At 42.6% G+C, this 21,181-nt stretch overlaps 1 protein-coding gene across 1 annotated transcript; it reads left to right on the top strand.

Moving 5' to 3' along the window:
- The first annotated feature begins 552 nt into the window (after positions 1 to 552).
- LOC115632555 (protein patched) lies at positions 553 to 21,095 on the top strand. Its single transcript, XM_030529772.1, has 6 exons — positions 553 to 1,162; positions 16,667 to 17,220; positions 17,430 to 19,416; positions 19,477 to 19,684; positions 19,799 to 20,070; positions 20,137 to 21,095. The coding sequence occupies exons 1-6, from the start codon at positions 1,025 to 1,027 to the stop codon at positions 20,962 to 20,964; spliced, it is 3,987 nt and encodes a 1,328-aa protein (XP_030385632.1). The 5' UTR covers positions 553 to 1,024; the 3' UTR covers positions 20,965 to 21,095.
- The last annotated feature ends 86 nt before the right edge of the window (positions 21,096 to 21,181 follow it).

The raw sequence follows: 21,181 nt of genomic DNA, 5'->3' as shown, positions 1-21,181 counted from the left end.
CAACACTGCAGGCGTTTGTATGTGTATGCGATGGCGAGAGCGCGAGCACATAGATACGCTAATAAAGTTGTTGAGTGGCTCTGAGGGGCGCATCTACGAGATACAGCAGATACATCTCTCAGACTGCGTGCGATCCTCGAACGAAATGGTTGTGTTATGCGGCACAAACGAAACGCGTTGAATATTTCTTGAAATTAAGTAAAAATTTAAAAGCGAATTCGAACAAACCCAAACGTAAAACACAAATCGTCATAAATGCACAAATATTATTAAAAAAGAAGGCAATGCTGTTAAATCGTTAATTAAATTTTCATCAAAATTACAAGCTTCAAACGTCTACGTGCGCAAAGTGTAAAATGTACATATTATAAAACGAAAAGAAACGCAGAGCGGAGCGAAGCGGAGTAAAAGAGCGGAGAAATAAAGAAAAGAAAAAACGTGATGCATGCAGCTTTGTGTGTTTTAGTTTTCGAAAATGTGTAAATTATTTGTGAAAATTATTGAAAATTTCATAAAAAATGTGCACAAATGTGCGGCTGGTGTGGCGCATAGCTAAATAATAGCAACAACAACAGCAGCAATAACAACAAAACGCAAAAGTTTAACAAAAACAAAATCAACGCTCTAATCACAACAAAACAAACGAGTGAGAGAGAGAGAGAGAGGCGAGACGGGATGAGACAAGTGCGTATGGAGCGATTGTACACAAAATGCATCACAGAATGCAATTAAACCAAATAAATATTTAAACAAATACTGAATTGTATTTAGTAACAATAAAAACAACAAAAATAAACAATACACACACACATATGTACGTTAATTCGGAATCAGACTCGGAGTACTCGCAGTGAGCAGACTGGCTGTATAAACAAAATTCTACGCACATTGGTAGCACTGTTCTACCTCTCGCTCACGCGTCGCTGTCGCCGAGTACGGGCAATACCGTCAACGTCAGTGTCTGCAGCGGCAGCTGCATCTCAAGGTAGTTTCTAGTGTTTCTGTACCGGTACCGTGAGCGGACATGGTCGTGCCCACAATGGATAGCCTGCCGCGCGTTCCCGACACACATGGCGACATCGTCGATGAGAAATTATTCTCGGATCTATACATACGGACCAGCTGGGTGGATGCGCACGTTGCGCTCGATCAAATAGATAAGGTAAGTGGCCGAAATGCTAATTCCCGAGTTCCCCAAACAAACAGCGTCTTGGTCCGGCCCCAGGCAAAGCTCTCAGCCAGCGCGCTTTTGTTAATGAAGTCATTAGGCCGTTGAGACAGTTTTCAATAAATTTTATTGCTAGTATCTGCGCGGTTTTTTGTCGCGATGCGTCGCGTCGTAGCCGGTGTCTTTTCATTTTCATTGTACCGCAGAATTCTGGGCTGATTTTTATTTTGCTTTTTTGTACATTTTATTCCGCATCTTGTTTTTGCTCAATTTGTTTTAATAGAGTTGTTTGACTTCAGCGGCTGCTCAAAGCCCATTGACTGAACATATTGTTGTTGCCATTTTTTTTTATTTTCACTTTTATGGCCGTCATTGGCAGTAGAAGTAGCTTTTTGTTTTATTATTAATTACAGTGTTTAGCTAAGAGGATTATTAAGTTGTAAAAGCGAAACCCGTATCAAAGTAAATCCCGTCAAATGGGATGTTAAAAGCTTGAAACTTGAACTGGCAGTGGATGTGAAGATAAATATTTGCAATATATGAGAATTGTTTGATTTCAAAGAGAGGGGATATTTGCCTTATAATGTGGATAAAGTAGAAAGACATACTAATAAGATACTTTCTTATATTAGTAAGATAATGGTTAGGTCTCTTTAATGATGATTAGATTTGTGTGATTTGTTTTTGTTCGTACGAAAGAACAAATGCGATTTAAAATTAAAGTAAACTCAATTCACACATTTGTGAAACCATTTGAAGGAGCGATATTGCAAAGAGTGCTGTCGAAGATAGTTTTGCAATCCCTAATTCTTTTAAACCTTATGATACATAAAGCGATAAGTTGAAGAACTTAGTTTCAACTACAATTTGTGTTTCTTAACTCTGCATTTATTGTTATCAAATTATTACTCATACGCACCATAGGGCTACTTAATAAAGCAACATTGAAGCTATTTCTAAGAATCGGGAATTAAAATTCACTTTAGACCCAGCTACTAGACGATTCTATCCAGACTAAAGCAAGTGGATCATAATCGAGTTGAATTTATGCGCATCCAGTCAAAAGTACTTATTTGTTCCAAACTGACGATGCACAGATCTTAGACGGTCCTCAACATATTTTCACTAGCTTTTACTGACAGCTGCCACAGCAGCAGCAACAACAGCAACAACAAAAGGCATAAATTGTACATACTATGTATGCATGTGTGTACATATGTATGTATGTACATATGTATGCAAGTCAAAGATATTTTCACTGAACCCATCATGGCTCGCTGGCTTTTGCTCGCAGCAGGGCCGGGACGCGCCAGCCAACTTGGTCAGAGGAGTTCCGGAGCGGAGCCAAGTCAGCGAAGACAACTTCATTACGTTGACTTTTTGTGCTACTGTGCGGCTGGCACGTTGGCGTCGTTGGCTGACCGCAAAAAGTGCAACAACAACAAACCTCAACAAAATGTGTCGAGCCCAAAAAAAGAGAAGAAAATGAGGGAAAAAAGCAGGCTGGATGGCTGCAGCAGGAGCTCAATGTAAATGTGTAGAAAAGCAGTCAGCAAGCCAACAAGCAAAACAACAACATGCCAGTCGAAAAAGGCAAAAAGCTCGCAGCCAGCAACAACAGCAACAAAATAATAAACAACAATCGCGCGCGCGCACCAGAGATGGAAAAAAAAAACAACAAACCGCATGCTGTTGACTGCAGAGCGTTGCTCTTGTTGTTGCTGTGTATGTTTTATTTTTGTTTTTGTAGCTCATGCCAGGCCAGCAGCCCCATGCGCTGCCGCGCCGCTGCCAACCATGGGTGGTCAATGCTGTCGCCAGCATTCTGACTCTCAGACATGCAAGCGTCGCTACCAGCTTGTCTCTCTCCCTCTCTCTCTTTCTCTCTGTTATTATTGTTGCTGCTGCTGCTGCTGCTGCGATTGCCTTGCTCAACATTTTGTTATACTCTGTAAAAAGCGAGTCAATCGTAATGCAAACAAAGCGGCTTTATGGAGAAAAAGTTATATCGAAATAATGGTTCCTTTGTACAAATTAGTGTTGCAAAGAATCTACTTTCTGTAATACTCTGGTATTTGCAACATGACATGCGCATAGCAGTAATTGCAGTTAATATCGTAAACGAAGTACTTTTTGAACAGTTGTTTATAGCCTTTCGATTGAAATAATTGTGTTTTGATATAATCGTAAAAGATACATACTCTACCTACAATTCAAAAATAAATATACTGCAGTTTTTTTTAATTATTTTTGTGTACCGATCAGAAATTGAGATAAATCCGTCAATTACTGGATTTGATTGAGTAATGCAATATAAAACAAGTAAAAAAGCTAAAGTCGGGTGTCCCGACTTTGAAATACTCTGTACATATGTTTACAATAATTATAGAAAATAAAAAAAAAAAATAAATAAAAAAAAAATTGGATCGATTTTACCTCTCTCGGTATTCGAACTCACGTAAAGGGTGTATAATTGCACATTTACATAGCAATTGCGTCTGTGTGAGTGTATGTATGCCTATGCGCATCTATTCGTGTCTGTGTAAGCATTTTCGCAGTCAACCAAACAGCAACATCAAGAACAGCCGCGGGCAGCGCTGCAGCAGCAAATATATTTATGGCTATAACTTCTTGGTAAATCGGTCTATCATAGTGAAACTTGGCATACGGACACATAATTACTAACTGGGGGTATTTGCAATTTTAGTTCGAAATTCCAAGAATTACGGGAGTTAGAGAAAATCGCATTTGCGGGGGAGAGGGGGGAGGGAGGGAAATTCCAAAATATACATTTTCTGCGTATTCACACAAGGCATCTTGGACTAAAATTTGGTGTACCTAGGTCTTATAGTCTCCGAGATATAGGCGATTATACGAATGGCAAATCGGGAAAACCCCCATAGGGGGGAAGTGGGGAGGAAAATCAAAAAAATAAAACAAACTCGTATAGAATACATACATAACGCATCTTCGTGCAAAATTTGGTGTCTCTATCTCTTATAGTCTCTGAGATCCAGGTGTTCATACGGACGGACAGACGGACAGACGGACAGACGGACAGACAGACAGACAGGGCTAGATCGACTCGTCTTGTCACGCTGATCAATAATATATATACTTTGTGGGGTCTGCCACGCCTCCTTCTGCCTGTTACATTTTTCAGCTCCCGCAAACCTAATATACTCTTGTACATTTCATGTACAGAGTATAAATACCTCTACAATAGATGTACAAAAAAGTGGAAATAAAGAAAATCGTGTACCTTTAAATTATGTTTCAAATCACTTTAAGATGCATTTTGGGATGCATATATAGTACTGGAAAAGACAAAGATACGATCACTTTGTTATGCCCATTGGGGTGGCTAAGAAACTTTCAAATACTTAATATCGATTTATATTTTTCTTTCTTTCCTTCTTTGATAATATTGACTACAATACTTTTGGCTGATAATTTGAAGAGACGTTTTTTGCTGCAGGAAGTATTTCCTTTTGCCGTTAAATATATACATAAATGGCAATCGTTTAGTTTTTCAGAAATAATGGGGAATAATGACATCATGGATGTTGAAAAAATATGTTGTATAAGTTAAATATATAATATATAAAAATATATCTTCGATATTAATATTGTATATGAACAACAACAACAACCCAATAGTTCCTAAATAGAGCATGCAATGTTCGTTCGAATTGCTGCAGCTAGCGCATTTTATTTATTTTGTGATTCGTTCGTTTTAATTTTTGGTTGCTGGCCCGGCTCGGCCCGGCCCCAGACTGCCGTTTGTTTTGTATACTCGTACTGTTTCTTCTTCTTCTTTTGTATGCCAAAAGCGTTTCGTTGTGGAAGAATTGTAGAGGCAATTGCTGCCACACACGGCGCGTCACGTCAGCTAGAAACAAACAAATGGACAGAGAGACAGACAGACAGTCGGCTATGATAGACAGACATACGCACAGCACATACAGTGCCCATATGTTGTGGTTTTTCGTGCGCGCGGGTGGGCCGGCCTGCAATACTCGTGATGCCAGTCAACTAAAAAGAAAAAAAAAACATTCAAAAATTTCCCTGACGCACGCGCTTTTGATTGCGCTCGAGCACAGTGGCTGCTAAACTGTGCGCGGCCCACCAGCAAACAGCAGCAGCTACAGCAACAATAACAACAACAACAAGACGACGAAAAAGAAGAGCCCGGAGCCAACGGTAATGATGCTGGCCTTACCTTTTCTTCTACTATTTTCAGCTTCTTCTCTTCCTCTTCTGCTTTACCTTTTGCGGTGCTTTTTACAACTTGATGTCTTCATCATTGTTGTTGCTCTGGGTGGTGGTGTTGTTGTTGTTGCTGCTGCTGTAGCTGTGGCGACCGCGTGGCGTGTCTTGTGCAACACACAAAGCTTGCTGCTGACTCTGTTATTCATTGTTGTTATTGTTGCTGTTGTTTCTCTCCTCTTTTTTTGTGTATCTCAATTATTTCTCGTAAACTCGAGACGGCGAGAGGACGTTGTAACTTTGTAGTCGTTGTAGTTGTTGTTACTGTTGCTATTGTTGTTGCCGTTGTTGTTGTTGTTGCTACAACGACCAGACCAGCCACATTGAACTTCTCGAAAGTTGTGGCAACGTTTTGCTTTTTGAAAGCCAGCGATCAATGTGGGCTGCAGATCGATTGCGATGCCAACTGCGCTGCTGACTGCTTCGTTGACTGCGACTGCGACTGAGGTGTGGTCGTGCTTTGGCTGCAATGATTGCTATTGTTGTTGTTGTTTTCGTTTTCTGTATTTTACTCGTGACGGCGCCGCCGCCAACAACAACATGGGCGATTTATTTTAATGACTCAATTTAACGAAATATATTAAGACATTAAAATTGTCTAACAAAGCAACAGCAACAGCAGCAGCGAAAACCAACAAAAGTGTGCAGTTTTTTCTGTCGTTTGGCATAAGCCGCAAAATTATGCAAATTTTTATTTCGACGAATTCGATACGCGTTATATTTATTATTTTTATATTTTATACATATTGTTTATTCCAAAATGTATTTGTTGCTGGTGCTACTGGGGGGTCCGCTTGGGGAGGTGACGTTTTCATGAATGAGTTTTGAATGCGAAATGAAATCAAGCGAGCTCTGAACTAAGACTGCGAAACCATATGGGGCTCTGTCGACTGTGCTGGTTCCGTTTGTTTTTTCTTTTTTTTTGCCTTTTTTAGCAGCAAGTTCCCTGTTTAGTTATTATTCGGTGACCATTGGCTTTAGGTTTTATTGTAGTCGAGCATCTATTTACATATGAATAAAGCGAATTCATTTATGGCGATCTGCATGCAAAATGTGTGAGCACGCACACGTACACAAACACTCACACTTGTGCTTAAATACATACATATATTGTACATACCAATACATATGTATATGTACACAGCTATGTGTGTTTGTGTATTTGTTAGATTCAAATAAATTTATGAATGAAACGGCTTTTATTGCCGTGTGTATTGTGAAGCAGGCACTTAGTTCAGGAAGTTTTGAACGTTGCCGACATCTTACAGCACTTTGCTTTGTCAAAGTGTAAATACAAACATACATACCACATACATACATATCTACATACATACTTGTGTATGCATGGCTTTGTGTACATACATACATACATATGTGTTTATTTACGAATGTATTTTTGACTTTTTCACAACCGTCCATGAAAAGTAAATAAACATTGCTTGCCCAATTGGCAGAGAGCTAAAAATCCAAGACCAGTAGCGCAAACATGCAACATACATACATAGTTATGTATGTACATATGTGCATGTAGTACGACAATGGACATAGAGATCCTAATGAATTCCACAGATACCCATACTGCATTCAAGGCAGCTACAGTTTTGGAGTCACTCAAAGGCTTCAAGAGCTTTAGAAAGTAAACTGAAATAAATTATAAAATATGCTTACTCAAATAATTTGGTAGTGTATGTATAAGTTACTTTACTTTTATGTTGAAAATACATCATAAGACAGAATGAGTTCAACAGAAAGTATGTAGATGTAAAGAAAACGTGAAATCTTCAGTTTTCGTTTTCGAATTCTACTCGCAACTCATGCGGAATCAACATGTCAAATGAAAAAATTTAAAACATTTGAAACCGCAATGCCTAACAGCAGAAAGCAGTTTAAAAAAGGAACAGATCAAATTTGGATAGTCCATGCAGTCCTATAGCTATGACTATATGACTATATAGCATATATAGTACATACATTTGATAGTATATTTTAACATACTTGTATTTGTATTCAAATGTTATGTGTGTGTGCGACATAAATCATTGCGACACTTCGAATTCCATAGCAGCATTCGTTATTTGATATTAGATTTGGTTGTGTCTTCAATCTTTAATCTTCAATCTGAGGACCACACGTAGGCATCTGGGTGGGTGCGTCAGAAATGTGAGTCGCGCGAGTTGCCAAATATAGAATTCGGAATTATAGCAATTATGGGTATGCAATATAAAAAATTTAGAAGCAGTAAAGACAGCCACATAAAAATATATGCACACACATACATTTATACATACATATGTATGTATATGTGCATATTTATGGTCACATAAAAGCCCCAAGGGAAGATCAAAGAGCACAAACCGAAGAAGCGAGGGCGAGACTCAAGTGGAGGGTTGTGAGCGAACTAATCCTTAAGCAAACACACGTTTCAGTTGAGGAGCGGCAAACCAGTGAGACTCATTCATACACACTTATGTATGTACATATGTATGTACATATGTATGTACGTATATACCTGCATAAATTGTTCGACAGTAACAACAACAACAACAACAACAAGAACGGGTCAAGTGCTCGACTACTTCCGAGAAGCGCTGAGAAAGGCTGCTCAACAATGTCGTCGACGTGGTTGAGATAAAGATATCTCACGCCTACAGCATTTCCGGCTTAAACATTCGCCGAGGGCTGTGTGAGGGCTGTGCGACAGAGACATGAGGGGGAGGAAGCATATACATATACTAGGTAGCGAGAAATAAGAAGCAATGGATGCAGTCAGCCATTGACCTTATAGCAGCAGGGCCTTATTATTCGTTAGCTTCTCAGTTAATAGATAATAGATAATAATCGATAATAGAAATCTACATACCCAGGTTGTTGATTGTAGCTGCAATACTAATTGAAACAAGGACGTACAAATGGTCGAACTTTGAGGATAAAAATGAATACATAAGCTTCATATATAAAGGAGTCGGATACAATTTTATTAAACAACAACTAGCCCTATTTATTAAAGAAATTGTAGTTTCAAATATCAGGAACCTTTATTTTAAAACTGTTTGCCAGTTTTAAGATTTAATCGCGTCTCTCTCGATAACAGCTTTCCGATTCGAATGTAAAGGTCTGGAATTGACTCTGTTGTGCCATTTGTGTCGTGCATGTCACCCCAATTAAAACGAAAACCACAAAAAATTCCTCAAACCCAATCACACACACTCACACGAGCAGCCAGTGCCCCACATAACACCCACATGACGGAGCCAACAATTGACAGCTCAATTTTTTGTAGGCCTTGTCTTGCCGCACACATACAACTTCACTTCCAATGCGGCTCTGGCTCTGACTCTGTTTCTGACGATCCGACTACCGAGAGCAAAGGGAGCTCGAACTGTGTTTTTCACTCAGCCATAGTCATGGCTTCATTAGGCCGTCAGCGAGACCACGGCCGGCCAAACATACTCGTACATACATAAAACTGTTATTGTCTTCATCAGCGTGCCGACGAACGATGAAGACGACGACCAAGACGAAGATGAAGACGAAGACTCAGAGACGACGAACGTAAGACGTAAAAAATCAAAAGAATTATGAAGACATTAACTCGACCACACAGCACGCGGCCAGCCGGCAGGGCAGAGAAAAAATATATATCTATATTGTATATACGAACGTAGATAAAAGCAGAAGCAACAACAACAACTAAAAGGCACAAAAGCAAAAACACAGTGACATTGGCCTGCGACTGGGCCTGGTGCGAGCCAGGCCCAAAGCCTCATCAGAGACAGCAACAGACAGAGAGAGAGAGAGAGAGCCAACACGAACGAGAGCGAGAGAGCACTAGCAACATCGTACCGGAAAGAAACATTCAAGCAATAATCACGGAATTCACTGAAAAAGCAGTTAATGGACAGACAGACAACGAACGGGCCAGCAACAACAGCAAAAACAGCGACAGCAGAAACATAGGGCTCGAGTTCGGGTCTCGATATCTAAGTGCATGTGTACCTGTGCCTCAATGGTGGCGGCGGCAACGGCGACCTGAGCCGAGCTGTCGTCTACCTGCCGCCTGGCTGCCTGCCTGCCTGGCTGTGTGGTAAGAGTTGCCGTTTCGTATGAAAATAATAAAGAAATTAAATTGTTAAAAGCAAAAGCAACAGCAGCAACATCATCAACAATGTACGTGTGTGTGCGTGTGTGTGTCTGGCTGCGTGCAGGCAACGAAACATGTTGCAGGCGCTGGCACAGGCAGGTGAAGTTAAGCGTAGAATTATTACAGCACTTTTATGACAGCTGAAGTTTTATTGGCAGTTGCTGCAATGCAGCTAAAAACGCCCACGCTTTCTTTTTTATGAGCTCCAGATGCATAAAAAGTTGTTCAATTTAGCAATTCATCAGCAACATGTATCAGCAACACTTAGCAACACCAGCAATGATGAGTGACAGAAAAAAAGAGAGAGCTTGTTACAGATCTCAATCCTTCGAGTACACGGGTAAAAGTTTTGTGTGGGTGCGCATGCTCTCCGACGGCTGTTCGCTCGCTTGTTCTCTCACACATGTGTGTTGGCGTGTCGTTGCGTCGGGACACGTCGTCGGTGGTCTGTAAAGCACAACATTTGCTGTTATTGTTCTGCACCTGGCACACATTTTGGTTTGGTTGCACATTTAACGGTAATCCTATACGGTTGGGTCACAAATTTTCCCACAGCTCGCATCACTCCACAGCCCCAATGACCTTCAAGTTGTTTCGGGCACATAAATATGAGAGCGTGTGTGTATGCGTGAGTGTCTCTGTTTAATACAAGAGTTATGTTATGCAAGTTTGAAACGGCACCAGCGTTTTGCCAGTCACGACTGCTGGCGCTCTGTGAACCGCCTGCATGCATACATATGTACATACATACGAGTTTGTACGCGTATGTACATTCGCGCTATGTTAATGATATTTAACAGCAATTGCCGCATTCACCTCCAATTGCTGTCGCGCTTGCCACGTTTTAAATAGCGCGCGTAACTAATTTACAAATGTCATGACACGAAAAAAATCTCCAGTGGGTGGCCTTCCGTTCATGCTGCGCTCTGCGTGCCAGCAACATTTATGCGGGCGGCCTGCATCCAATACATCAATGCTTATTGTGTATGTGTGTGTGGGTGTGCGTGACGTGCGCACAGTGTGCTCAGTTTAGATAAATTAGAGATGGGCGCGTGCTGACGTAAGCTTGTTTCTTTTATTATCAATTTTGGGCACTTTATTGTGAATTTTTGACTTCAATTTAATGAAAAGCATTCGTTTCACCGTTGACTGCTCAAAAAGTTTCCAGAATTTTTCATAAATAAAATTTTCTACACTCTACAGAAGGCTAAGAAATAAAAACAAACCAAACCAACTTCTAAACGAATAAGCAAGAATTAAAGAGCAGCAGGAATACTAGAATGCAAAAAATCGGAAACGGAATTAAAATATGGCCGTCATCAGCTTCCATACTGAATCGTTAAGACCTTTTAAATCTTAATTGATAAATGCAATAAAATCCGTTGCGATTTTAACCACATTACATGCAGTAGAATTTCAATCTATTAGGTACAACCAACTTATTGTTTCATCCACTATCTAGAGAAATCACGCGCACATCTGCAATTTGCAGCTCGGCGTGACTTCGACAAGTTTTTTGGGCAGTTTTGTTTAAATTATTCGAATATTTGATATCGCTCTCTACGTGTTTTTTATTGCCTTTGCCTTTTCATGGACGATTTATGTTTTCCGATATTATTCATAAATTTCTTTGCTCTCTGGCCAATGCAGCGTTTCTGCTACACTGTGCGAATTACCAAACATTCTCTAAAAATAGCCGCTCGACAGCTGGCACCGCATGAATGACAGTGCCTGAAAATAAATACAAACAAGAAGCTGAAAAATAAAATAAACTTCCATTTGAAAGCAAATAAAAAGTCCAAAAAAGTTCGAATAGGCCAAACAAAAATTAGACGTATCTATAGTATATATGTACATACATATATATCGAAAACATATGTTTCATTTAAGCAATTTCGTATTCAGAAACACCTTCAACGGGCATATAACTTTAATGGGAGCTACAAGTTTTACGACCCACATTTGCATGCCAGACATGGGAACCAAGTGTCCATGATGTCTGAGTGCGAGCGGGTGTAGATCAGACTAGAAGTAGCGGAGGCAAGGAGTAGTTAGTAATAAACGTGAAAGAGATGAACGCGCGGTGGAAATAATGTCAATAATCTGACCGGAAATGGTAGCATAACTCACATTTTTGATTTGAACTTAAACGCGAAAGCTTATTTCATTCCAAGGGGATTACATTTTATTTGAAGAGTTGTTCCATACAAGAGTAACAGTGTGACGAAACCAAATTGCAAAAATTATGATCACACAAATGCTATAACTTTTTATAGAATGACCGTTTTCTTTGCTTTAAAAAGCATTTTTTGTTTTCTTCAGAAGAACGGCGCAACTTTTTAAATCAAGATATCAGATTTAACAGCGTTTTAACGATCGTTGAATGCTACAAGTGTGCCATGAAGCTTCTTTTGTGAAATCTTTTGGCCTACTTGAAGGATTGAATGGATTTTGTGAGCAAATTTATGCTCTGGTCAGACATTACTTGTCTGTTTGAAAACAAATTGGCGGGCCAGAAGACAACATTTGACCCATATTTATGCACACATACATATAACACTCTCTTGAAGATGTCAATGGGAAGTTCGACCGTGAGGCTGTATAATCTTGTGAGCCCCGACCTACTTACGAGTATGTATTGCCTATTCAGTAGCATTTCCTCGTGATCATCTCGCTTTTGGAGCTTAAAACCTATTAAAACATATGGTAAATGAACTAATACCTTTTTAATGGAAATAAATCGCTTAAATATTTTCTGTGTAGTTTAAACATATGTTAAAATTTTCAATAATAAACAGCGCCGTCCATTTAAAGCATCGAGATCGACTCGCAACGAAAACCGCACATTTATGGCATTTGTATATACATGTATGAATGTATGTATAGATATTTTTCCATACTATGTGTTTGTATATTTATGTACATATACATATATGGGGTATATTCATTTTATTATTACCTCGCCTGGGTGGTCTCTGACATCGGCACGTTGCCTTTGTATTGAAATTTATTGAATTTCATTTTATGCTAAACTCTATTCGATTTGTTTCGTATACTATATATGCATATACCTATATAGATAGATGAAATTTATAACTGGGCCTTCATATTTGGTGGCCCGGCGAGCGACTCATAGCTTCGTTCTTCAACTGTGTGCCATGGAATGGGTATAGTATTTTAAATGCGCCCTGTAATTAAGTAGTCGAAGCCCCCGAGGGAGTTCTTCGAGTGCCAGTCCCTCTCAGATACATTTATGTATTTGTGCGCGTGCGTGCGTGTGACTTGAATGGGTTGCCGTCAGTCCGAGCAACAATTTTTGATTGATTAGTGCGTGCAAGATCACATGGTATTGCATTTAATTAGACTGCCATTGCTGTGATAAAAATTAGACATGAGGAAAATATGAAGAATTGGATCCATCACTCAGCTTTCGAAGAACAGGGCAACAACAATCTTAGAGCAGTAAGACTAGGGAGCTTCAAAACTCAATTAAAATTAAGCAATGTTTGGAAGAAGTCTTTTAAAAGGGGAGTTCCAGATGTGGTCCAACTAATAAATTCTTTTCAGAAAAAACACGACCTACCCGTAACAGCCAGCCCCCGAATTTTAAAAATATAAAGAGTGCTTGTGTTCATTACAAATTAAACGAATCATGTTTCAATCGAGAGTTTGAAGATATATTGTACACATATTTTATATATATTTTGTATGTATATATATATTGTATATATTTTGTATGTCTACATATGTACATGCATTTATTGAACCATTTCGTTCCACCTGCTACTAGCCACTGAGCTGAGTCTTCTAGGCCTCCACTCCCGCGCACCAAATCTTTAAACAATGTCCTTTTATCCCAAAAGATTGTTTGACAGTTCTGAAGCATTTGGCATTTGCTACGCACAGCGGCTGTTTGAGGCCTGCAGTGATTGCAAAACTGTGCCTGTGGGATTAACAGCGGATTAGGATGTGGCTGGCAGAGAGGCGGACGGGCAGAGAGGCGGACGGACATACGGATGGCGGTCCGGACTAGGCAGTGCGCATTTCTAATGAAGTTGTTGTTCGTTAGTCTTCACAAAGAAAATGCACAATTTTCTGCTTTAGTAACATTTTCGTTTGAAATAGTGAAGCAGCAGCGCAAACAACAACAACAGTAACAACAACAGCAAAGAGCAAACCCATAAATCAATTTGTGACATTTCCTCACGATGCGACGATCAGCAGCAACAGCAGCAGCAGCAACAACAACAACAGTTGCAGCTGCACACCAGGCGAGAGAGCGGGTGTACACAACATGAAATGCACACATACTTGTACATATGTACATGCATACATAAATGTTGTTGTTGGCAGCAACATTTTTCGTATGTTGTGCGTGCAGAGCAGCAGCAGCAACAACACGAAGATTGATGACATGTCACATTGGCAACATCAAAGGAAAAAATGCGTAGTTTATGCGAATAACCAACACACGTAAATTCGAAATCAAGAAATTGAAATTTGTTATTGTAATTATAGTTGTCGTCTGCAATTTCAAATATTGTGTGCACATGAAGCATTGATTATTAAAAAAAAAAAACATTACAATAAATTAAAAAATAAAGAAACTGCTTTTTTGTCCATAGCTTGAAGGGATTTTCTGCTCTCGTGCAAGGCATAAACGTAGCAACAACCACACACACAGTCAACTGCTGCTGACAAGCGTTAACAGACAAACAGCAGCCGCATCTGCGCAGCCACGCTTGATGGCTCAATAGACTTACAGCGCTTACAGTTTGGGGTGCATTGCAGTGCATGCGAAATCTAGATAAAGTTTATTTTTAAACGGCCCGCGGTCAACATAACTTGGATAGGCGGCAACACACACACACACACACACACATACACACACACCAGTGTGTACAAATTCCAAGAATTTGTGATATCTCTTGTACAGCCCCGAACCGAGCTCATGCACTGAAAATGTTTTGTTTTGATGTCTTGTTGTTTGTTGCAAGAAAAGCCAATAGTGTGTAAGGCAACGATGTTTGTTGTTGGAAAAAGGAAAAAATTCCACGAACATATTGCCACATGCGGCGCAGGCGCAACCGACAACAATTTTTTGTTTGCACTTTAAAATGTAGTTGCCGCCGCCGCCACCGCCACCAGCGATCGAGAACGGGGCAGCATCGTTAATGTCGCCATCAATGACTTAATTAATGGCGACAAAGTCGCCGCCGACATTTGCCTGCGAGATCAGTCCGTTTGAAGTTTTGCGGAAATGCCAAGGAAGGCGGCACACTCACATAAACAAAATGCTAAACATACAAACATACATACACGTACATAATCATTTCTGCGTATGTGTGTGCGAGGGTGTGTTGTGTGTGCAGGAAGTCTTATGGCCATAGAAAACGCATTCCGCGCATAACTTCAAAAAGGCGCCCCCAGCAACAAAGCAAATAGAGACGTTGTTGGCTTTAAACAGAAAGAAACAACAACAATTTATGGCCAACTGCCGCGCGTTCCAAGTCAACGCCTCTATTCGTATCTTAACGGTAGTCATAAAAGGCCTGCTCAACAATAAGGCCCATGACATTTGTGCATGCCGATGTCGATGACGATGACGCCGCCGTCTATGCCACTTAAGTCATTTTCAACAAACGCCAAGCGTTTCCCAAAAGCAGCCACAAAAGAGTTTAGCTCTTCACTCGCCATCAAGCATTTTCACTCGCCGGAAAAATCGTTGGGTAGCAATCAAAACAAAAGGAATCAAACGATGACGATGTCGATGTCGTCTCGCGAGTTTCTGCAAAGTCTGCATTGAATGGAATGCTTGTAAGCTGGGCGCGCCGTCCCCTTTCTTGTTCTTGTTGCTGCACAGTGGGTCGAGCCCACGCAAGGGGCAGAATTTCTTATTTTTAATTTAATTGAAGCATTTGAAAGAAACTGTTTTCTATTTGTTGTTAGCTTCTTTGTGAAAAGATAAATATCGAAAGCAAAATACAACAATCGCTTCACAACTGTGCTCACAATTTAACATTCACAGTCTCAATAACAGAGACTCTAACAGTTGTTTTTAGCGGATACTGCAGCTGTGGCCATAACATAGGCAACAACAATGAGCAGATGTTTAAAGTTGGCTGTTCGTATTCTGCTAAAACAGGAAATAAATAATAATAATAAATAAATAGTATTTTCCTATTTGTTGTTAACTTTTTTGTACAAAGAGAAATAGCCAAGCTTTGATCGGACAAAACACAATTGCTCCAAAACCGTGCCCACAATTGAACATTCACAGTCTTAATTACAGGGGTGATAACAGTTGTTTTAACAGTTGCTGAAGCTGTGTCCATAACATAGCATGAACAGGTTCTGTTAAAAATCTGCTAAAACAGAAAATAAACAACAACAGAAAATAAATAAGAGATTGTTTGCTTAACACTGCTAGCCTAAATTGTGTCCAGTTTATTTTGTTGTTGGTCTGCAGGCCTGCAAGTTATTGGAGCCATATCAGAGATAATTCCACACCTTAATAATAATTCCACAGCTTAATAACAACAGCTTCAATCCATGCTTAAAGAAACCTATTCTCCGTTCTCACCCTCACCTCACACCCCTGCAAAGCTCTTCTTTCAACGGTTGATTTTTCATTTCGTACTCGCTGGCCTGCATACCACTGTGCTAAGCACCGATTGAGATGTTAGCGCGAGCCTCATTATTTTGTAGCTTGATTTCCGTGGCAGACGAGAAAGCCAGAAAGCCAGAGAGTCGGGCCAAGCCTGGGCGCTTCCCAATTCCAATTGCCAAGCAAACGATTATGGCCTGCTCCAGCAAAGGCGTCCGTGTTGTTGTTGTTGTTGCTGCTGCTGCTGCTGCTGCAGCACTGATGATGATGATGATGATGATGGGATGGCTTCATTGCGCGGCCGTGCACGTCTGACATAAATTATATGGCTGCGTCGGGCCACACGCTGTTTCGTTATAATTTTAATGCGTTATTTATGGCCTCCCTCGACCACAAAGAAATAAAAAGCTAATACTGAATAAAACGAATGCAGAAACTCAACCGAAATCTTTCGCCCATCTTTTTCTATTGTCACCCACAGGGCAAGGCGCGTGGCAATCGCACGGCGATCTATCTGCGTTCAGTATTCCAATCCCACCTCGAAACGCTCGGCAGTTCGGTGCAGAAGCATGCGGGCAAGGTGCTCTTTGTGGCCATTCTGGTGCTCAGCACATTCTGTGTGGGCCTGAAGAGCGCACAGATACACTCGAAGGTGCACCAGCTGTGGATACAGGAGGGTGGGCGGCTGGAATCGGAGCTAGCGTACACGCAAAAAACCATTGGAGAGGATGAGTCATCTACGCATCAGCTGATCATACAAACGGCCCACGATCCCAATGCATCGGTGCTGCATCCACAGGCGTTGCTCTCCCATCTAGATGTGCTCGTCAAGGCGACGGCGGTCAAGGTGCACATGTTCGACACAGAATGGGGCTTACGAGACATGTGCAATTCTCCAACTACGCCCAGCTTCGAAGGACACTACTTCATTGAGCAGATCTTTAAGCATTTAATACCATGCTCCATAATTACGCCACTGGATTGCTTTTGGGAGGGCAGTCAGCTGCTGGGACCGGAATTTCCCGTACAAATACCGTAAGTAGCCATGCTGATTGGTGTAAGAAAGGAAAGGCAGTTACTATCCTTAGACTAGTTATATCTTTAAATAGTAGTTGAAGTAATCCAGAAAAATAGTGCTACCTTACACCTATTTCTCGATTGATAATCCCCCTGCTAACGACAGATATAGTTAATGAGCTATTGGACTAATTGAACTCTCTTCCCATTTGCTTCTGTATTCGCAGTGGCCTTAATCAACGCATCACGTGGAGCACGCTTAATCCTTCTAGTCTCGTGCAATCCATGAAGCAGCAAATGTCCGATCAGAAAATCAGCTTCGACTTCGACACCGTGGAGCAGTATATGAAGCGCGCGGCTATTACCACCGGCTATACGCAGAAGCCTTGCCTGAACCCGGCCAATCCACTCTGCCCGTCGACGGCCCCCAACAAGAACAGCCAACAGCCGCCCGATGTGGGTGCTGCGCTCTCCGGTGGCTGTTACGGGTATGCGGCCAAGTACATGCACTGGCCGGAGGAGCTGATTGTCGGCGGGGCGCTGCGCAATCGCAGCGGTCATCTCAAGAAGGCCAAGGCACTGCAGACGGTGGTCCAGCTGATGACTGAGAAGGAAATGTACGATCTGTGGAACGACAACTACAAGGTTCATCACATTGGGTGGACGCAGGAGAAGGCCGCCGAGGTGCTTAACGCTTGGCAGCGCAACTTCTCAAAGGAAGTGGAGCAGCTGCTGCGGAAACAGCCGAGGGTGGCACACAATTACGACATTTATGTGTTCAGTTCAGCCACACTGGATGACATATTAGCCAAGTTCTCAAACCCAAGTGCTCTCAGTATTGTTATTGGTGTGACGGCAACGGTTCTATATGCGTTCTGTACGCTTCTTCGCTGGCGCGATCCTGTACGTGGGCAGAGCAGCGTGGGCGTGGCCGGAGTGCTACTGATTGGATTCTCTACTGCTGCGGGCTTGGGCCTGTGCGCTCTACTTGGCATCGTATTCAATGCGGCCAGCACCCAAGTGGTGCCTTTCCTGGCCCTCGGCCTGGGTGTGGATCACATATTTATGCTGACTGCGGCGTACGCTGAGAGTAATCGCAAGGAGCAGACCAAGCTGATATTAAAGAAGGTTGGGCCGAGCATCCTGTTCAGTGCCTGCAGCACAGCTGGCTCCTTTTTCGCGGCCGTCTTCATTCCGGTGCCGGCCTTGAAAGTCTTTTGCCTGCAGGCCGCCATCGTTATGTGCTTCAATTTGGCAGCTGCCCTGCTGGTCTTTCCGGCCATGATTTCACTGGACTTGCGACGACGCACGGCAGGACGGGCGGACATCTTTTGTTGCTGTTTCCCTGTGTGGAAGGAGAAGCCTGCCATCTTACCTGTTACCCTAATGAACAACAACAACAACAACAATACGAGCAGCTCGCGCTATAACAATACGCGGAGCGGACGATCAGCCATCAAAAACTGTAACAACAATCGGGCGGCGTTAGCCCAACAGCAGCCACAGCCACAGCCCCAGCAAGATCCGCTCTTGGAGCAGTGTGCGGCGAATGGGGGCAAGAGCCAGACAAGTCTGCCAAGCTTTTCTCTCTCCGAATTCGCCTACAAGTACTACACTCCGTTTCTGATGCGCAGCTGGGTTAAGTTTCTGGCAGTCATGGGCTTCCTCAGCGCCTTGATCTTCAGCCTGTATGCATCGACGCGCCTGCAGGACGGTCTCGATCTTATAGACCTGGTGCCTAAGAACAGCAACGAGCACAAGTTCCTGGACGCACAGTCGCGACTCTTTGGCTTCTACAGCATGTATGCCGTGACCCAAGGCAACTTCGAGTATCCAACGCAGCAGCTTCTCCTGAAGGAGTATCACGACGCCTTTGTGCGAGTGCCGCATGTTATCAAGAACGATAATGGGGGCCTGCCGGACTTCTGGCTGCTGCTCTTCCGCGACTGGCTCCTGAATCTGCAGCGAATCTTCGACGATGAGCTGCGAGCCGGTCGTCTCACGCAGGAGAGCTGGCACAAGAACGCCAGCAGCGACGCCATTTTGGCTTACAAGCTGATCGTGCAGACCGGCTATGTGGATAACCCCATTGACAAGAACCTGGTGCTGCAAAATCGTTTGGTTAACAGCGATGGCATTATTAATCCTAAGGCCTTCTACAACTATTTGTCAGCTTGGGCAACAAATGATGTCTTCGCTTATGGAGCATCGCAGGTAGGTCGAAAAACCTTAAATTTAAAAGTCGATTTGTGCTAACAGGACTTCTCTTTTTAGGGCAAACTTTATCCGGAACCGCGTCAGTATTATCATGTGCCGTCCGAGTACGATTTGAAAATACCCAAGAGTCTGCCGCTGGTCTATGCTCAGATGCCATTCTACTTGCACGGCCTGACGGACACGTCGCAGATCAAAGCGCTCATTGGTCACATTCGGGATTTGAGTGTGAAGTATGAGGCCGCAGGACTACCCAACTATCCATCGGGTATGTAGAAATCATTTCTTTGCTTCTATATCTCTCCCTCTACTCTTTTTCTAATCTAATATTGCTCCTTCTTTCTTGAGTCTTAGCTAATCTCTGTTGATGATTTCTTTCCAGGCATACCCTTTATATTTTGGGAGCAGTACATGACACTGCGATCCTCGCTGGCGCTCATTCTCGCCTGTTCAGTGCTGGCGGCCTTGGTTCTTGTCTCCGTGCTGCTCCTGTCAGTGTGGGCCGCGGTCCTGGTCGTCTGCAGTGTGCTGGCCTCTCTGGCTCAGATATTTGGCGCCATGACGCTCTTGGGTATTAAGCTGTCGGCCATTCCCGCCGTCATCCTCATTCTCAGCGTGGGAATGATTCTTTGCTTCAACGTTCACATCTCGCTGGTAGGTTTGCTTTGAAGCGTCGCTTCTGAGTTGTATTGCTAATGTGGTTGTCTTTTCTATACTCAGGGTTTCATGACTTCGGTGGGGAATCGTACGCGCCGCGTTCATCTGGCCATGCAATTGTCAATGGGTCCTTTGGTGCACGGCATGCTGACCTCTGGCGTGGCCGTTTTTATGCTGTCGACATCGCCCTTTGAGTTCGTGATACGGCATTTCTTTTGGCTGCTGCTGGTCGTGCTTTGCGTGGGCGCCTGCAACAGTCTCGTCGTCTTTCCCATACTGCTGACCATGTTGGGTCCCGAGGCGGAGTTGGTGCCACTCGAGCATCCCGATCGCATATCCACGCCCTCACCGGTCCTCTCGCGCGGCAGCAAGCGTTCGAACAAGACGATTGTGGTCAATGGATCGCGCAGCTCCCGGAACTCCTCCTCCAACAATTGCCAGAAGGCCCATCACTACCACAAGGAGATCAACATCAATGACCCCTCATTGACCACAATTACCGAGGAGCCGCAATCCTGGAAGTCCAGCTCCTCCTCCATACAAATGCCCAACGATACCAGCCACCTGAACATGAACAACATGAACATCAACTATCAGCAGCAACAACAACAACAGCAGCAACAACAGCAACAGCAGCATCAACATCAGCCACCCTGTCAACAGTCCTCCTATGGACTGGGGGCCCATGCGCCCCCTCCCTCGTACCTTAAGGCGGCTCAGCTGCCACCCAACTATCCGCCAGAGGTGCAGAGCATTGTGGTGCAGCCGGAGGTGACGGTGGAGACGACGCACTCGGACTCCAACACCACCAAGGTGACGGCGACGGCCAACATTAAGGTAGAGTTGGTAACTCCGGGTCGGGCGATGCGGAGCTACAACTTTACGAGTTAGCATTAGAAATAGTTCCTGTAGCATCTAGAATATTATCAATAGCCTATAGCCAGTAACTGTAACTGTAGCTGTATCTTGTATCTGTATCTATACTATAGATATATATCTATATATTTGTATGTGTATGTGTATGCCTGTTAGTTAATCTCTATATATAGTAGCTGCTATGCTCGCCTGCCTAGCAGCTACGTATGTATGTAATGTTTTATTTTAGTGT

Source organism: Scaptodrosophila lebanonensis, unplaced genomic scaffold, assembly GCF_003285725.1.
Source record: "Scaptodrosophila lebanonensis strain 11010-0011.00,11010-0021.00 unplaced genomic scaffold, SlebRS2 tig00000001-arrow-pilon, whole genome shotgun sequence".
Classification (NCBI taxonomy): domain Eukaryota; kingdom Metazoa; phylum Arthropoda; class Insecta; order Diptera; family Drosophilidae; genus Scaptodrosophila; species Scaptodrosophila lebanonensis.
This window is presented reverse-complemented; position numbering and strand designations above follow the sequence as displayed.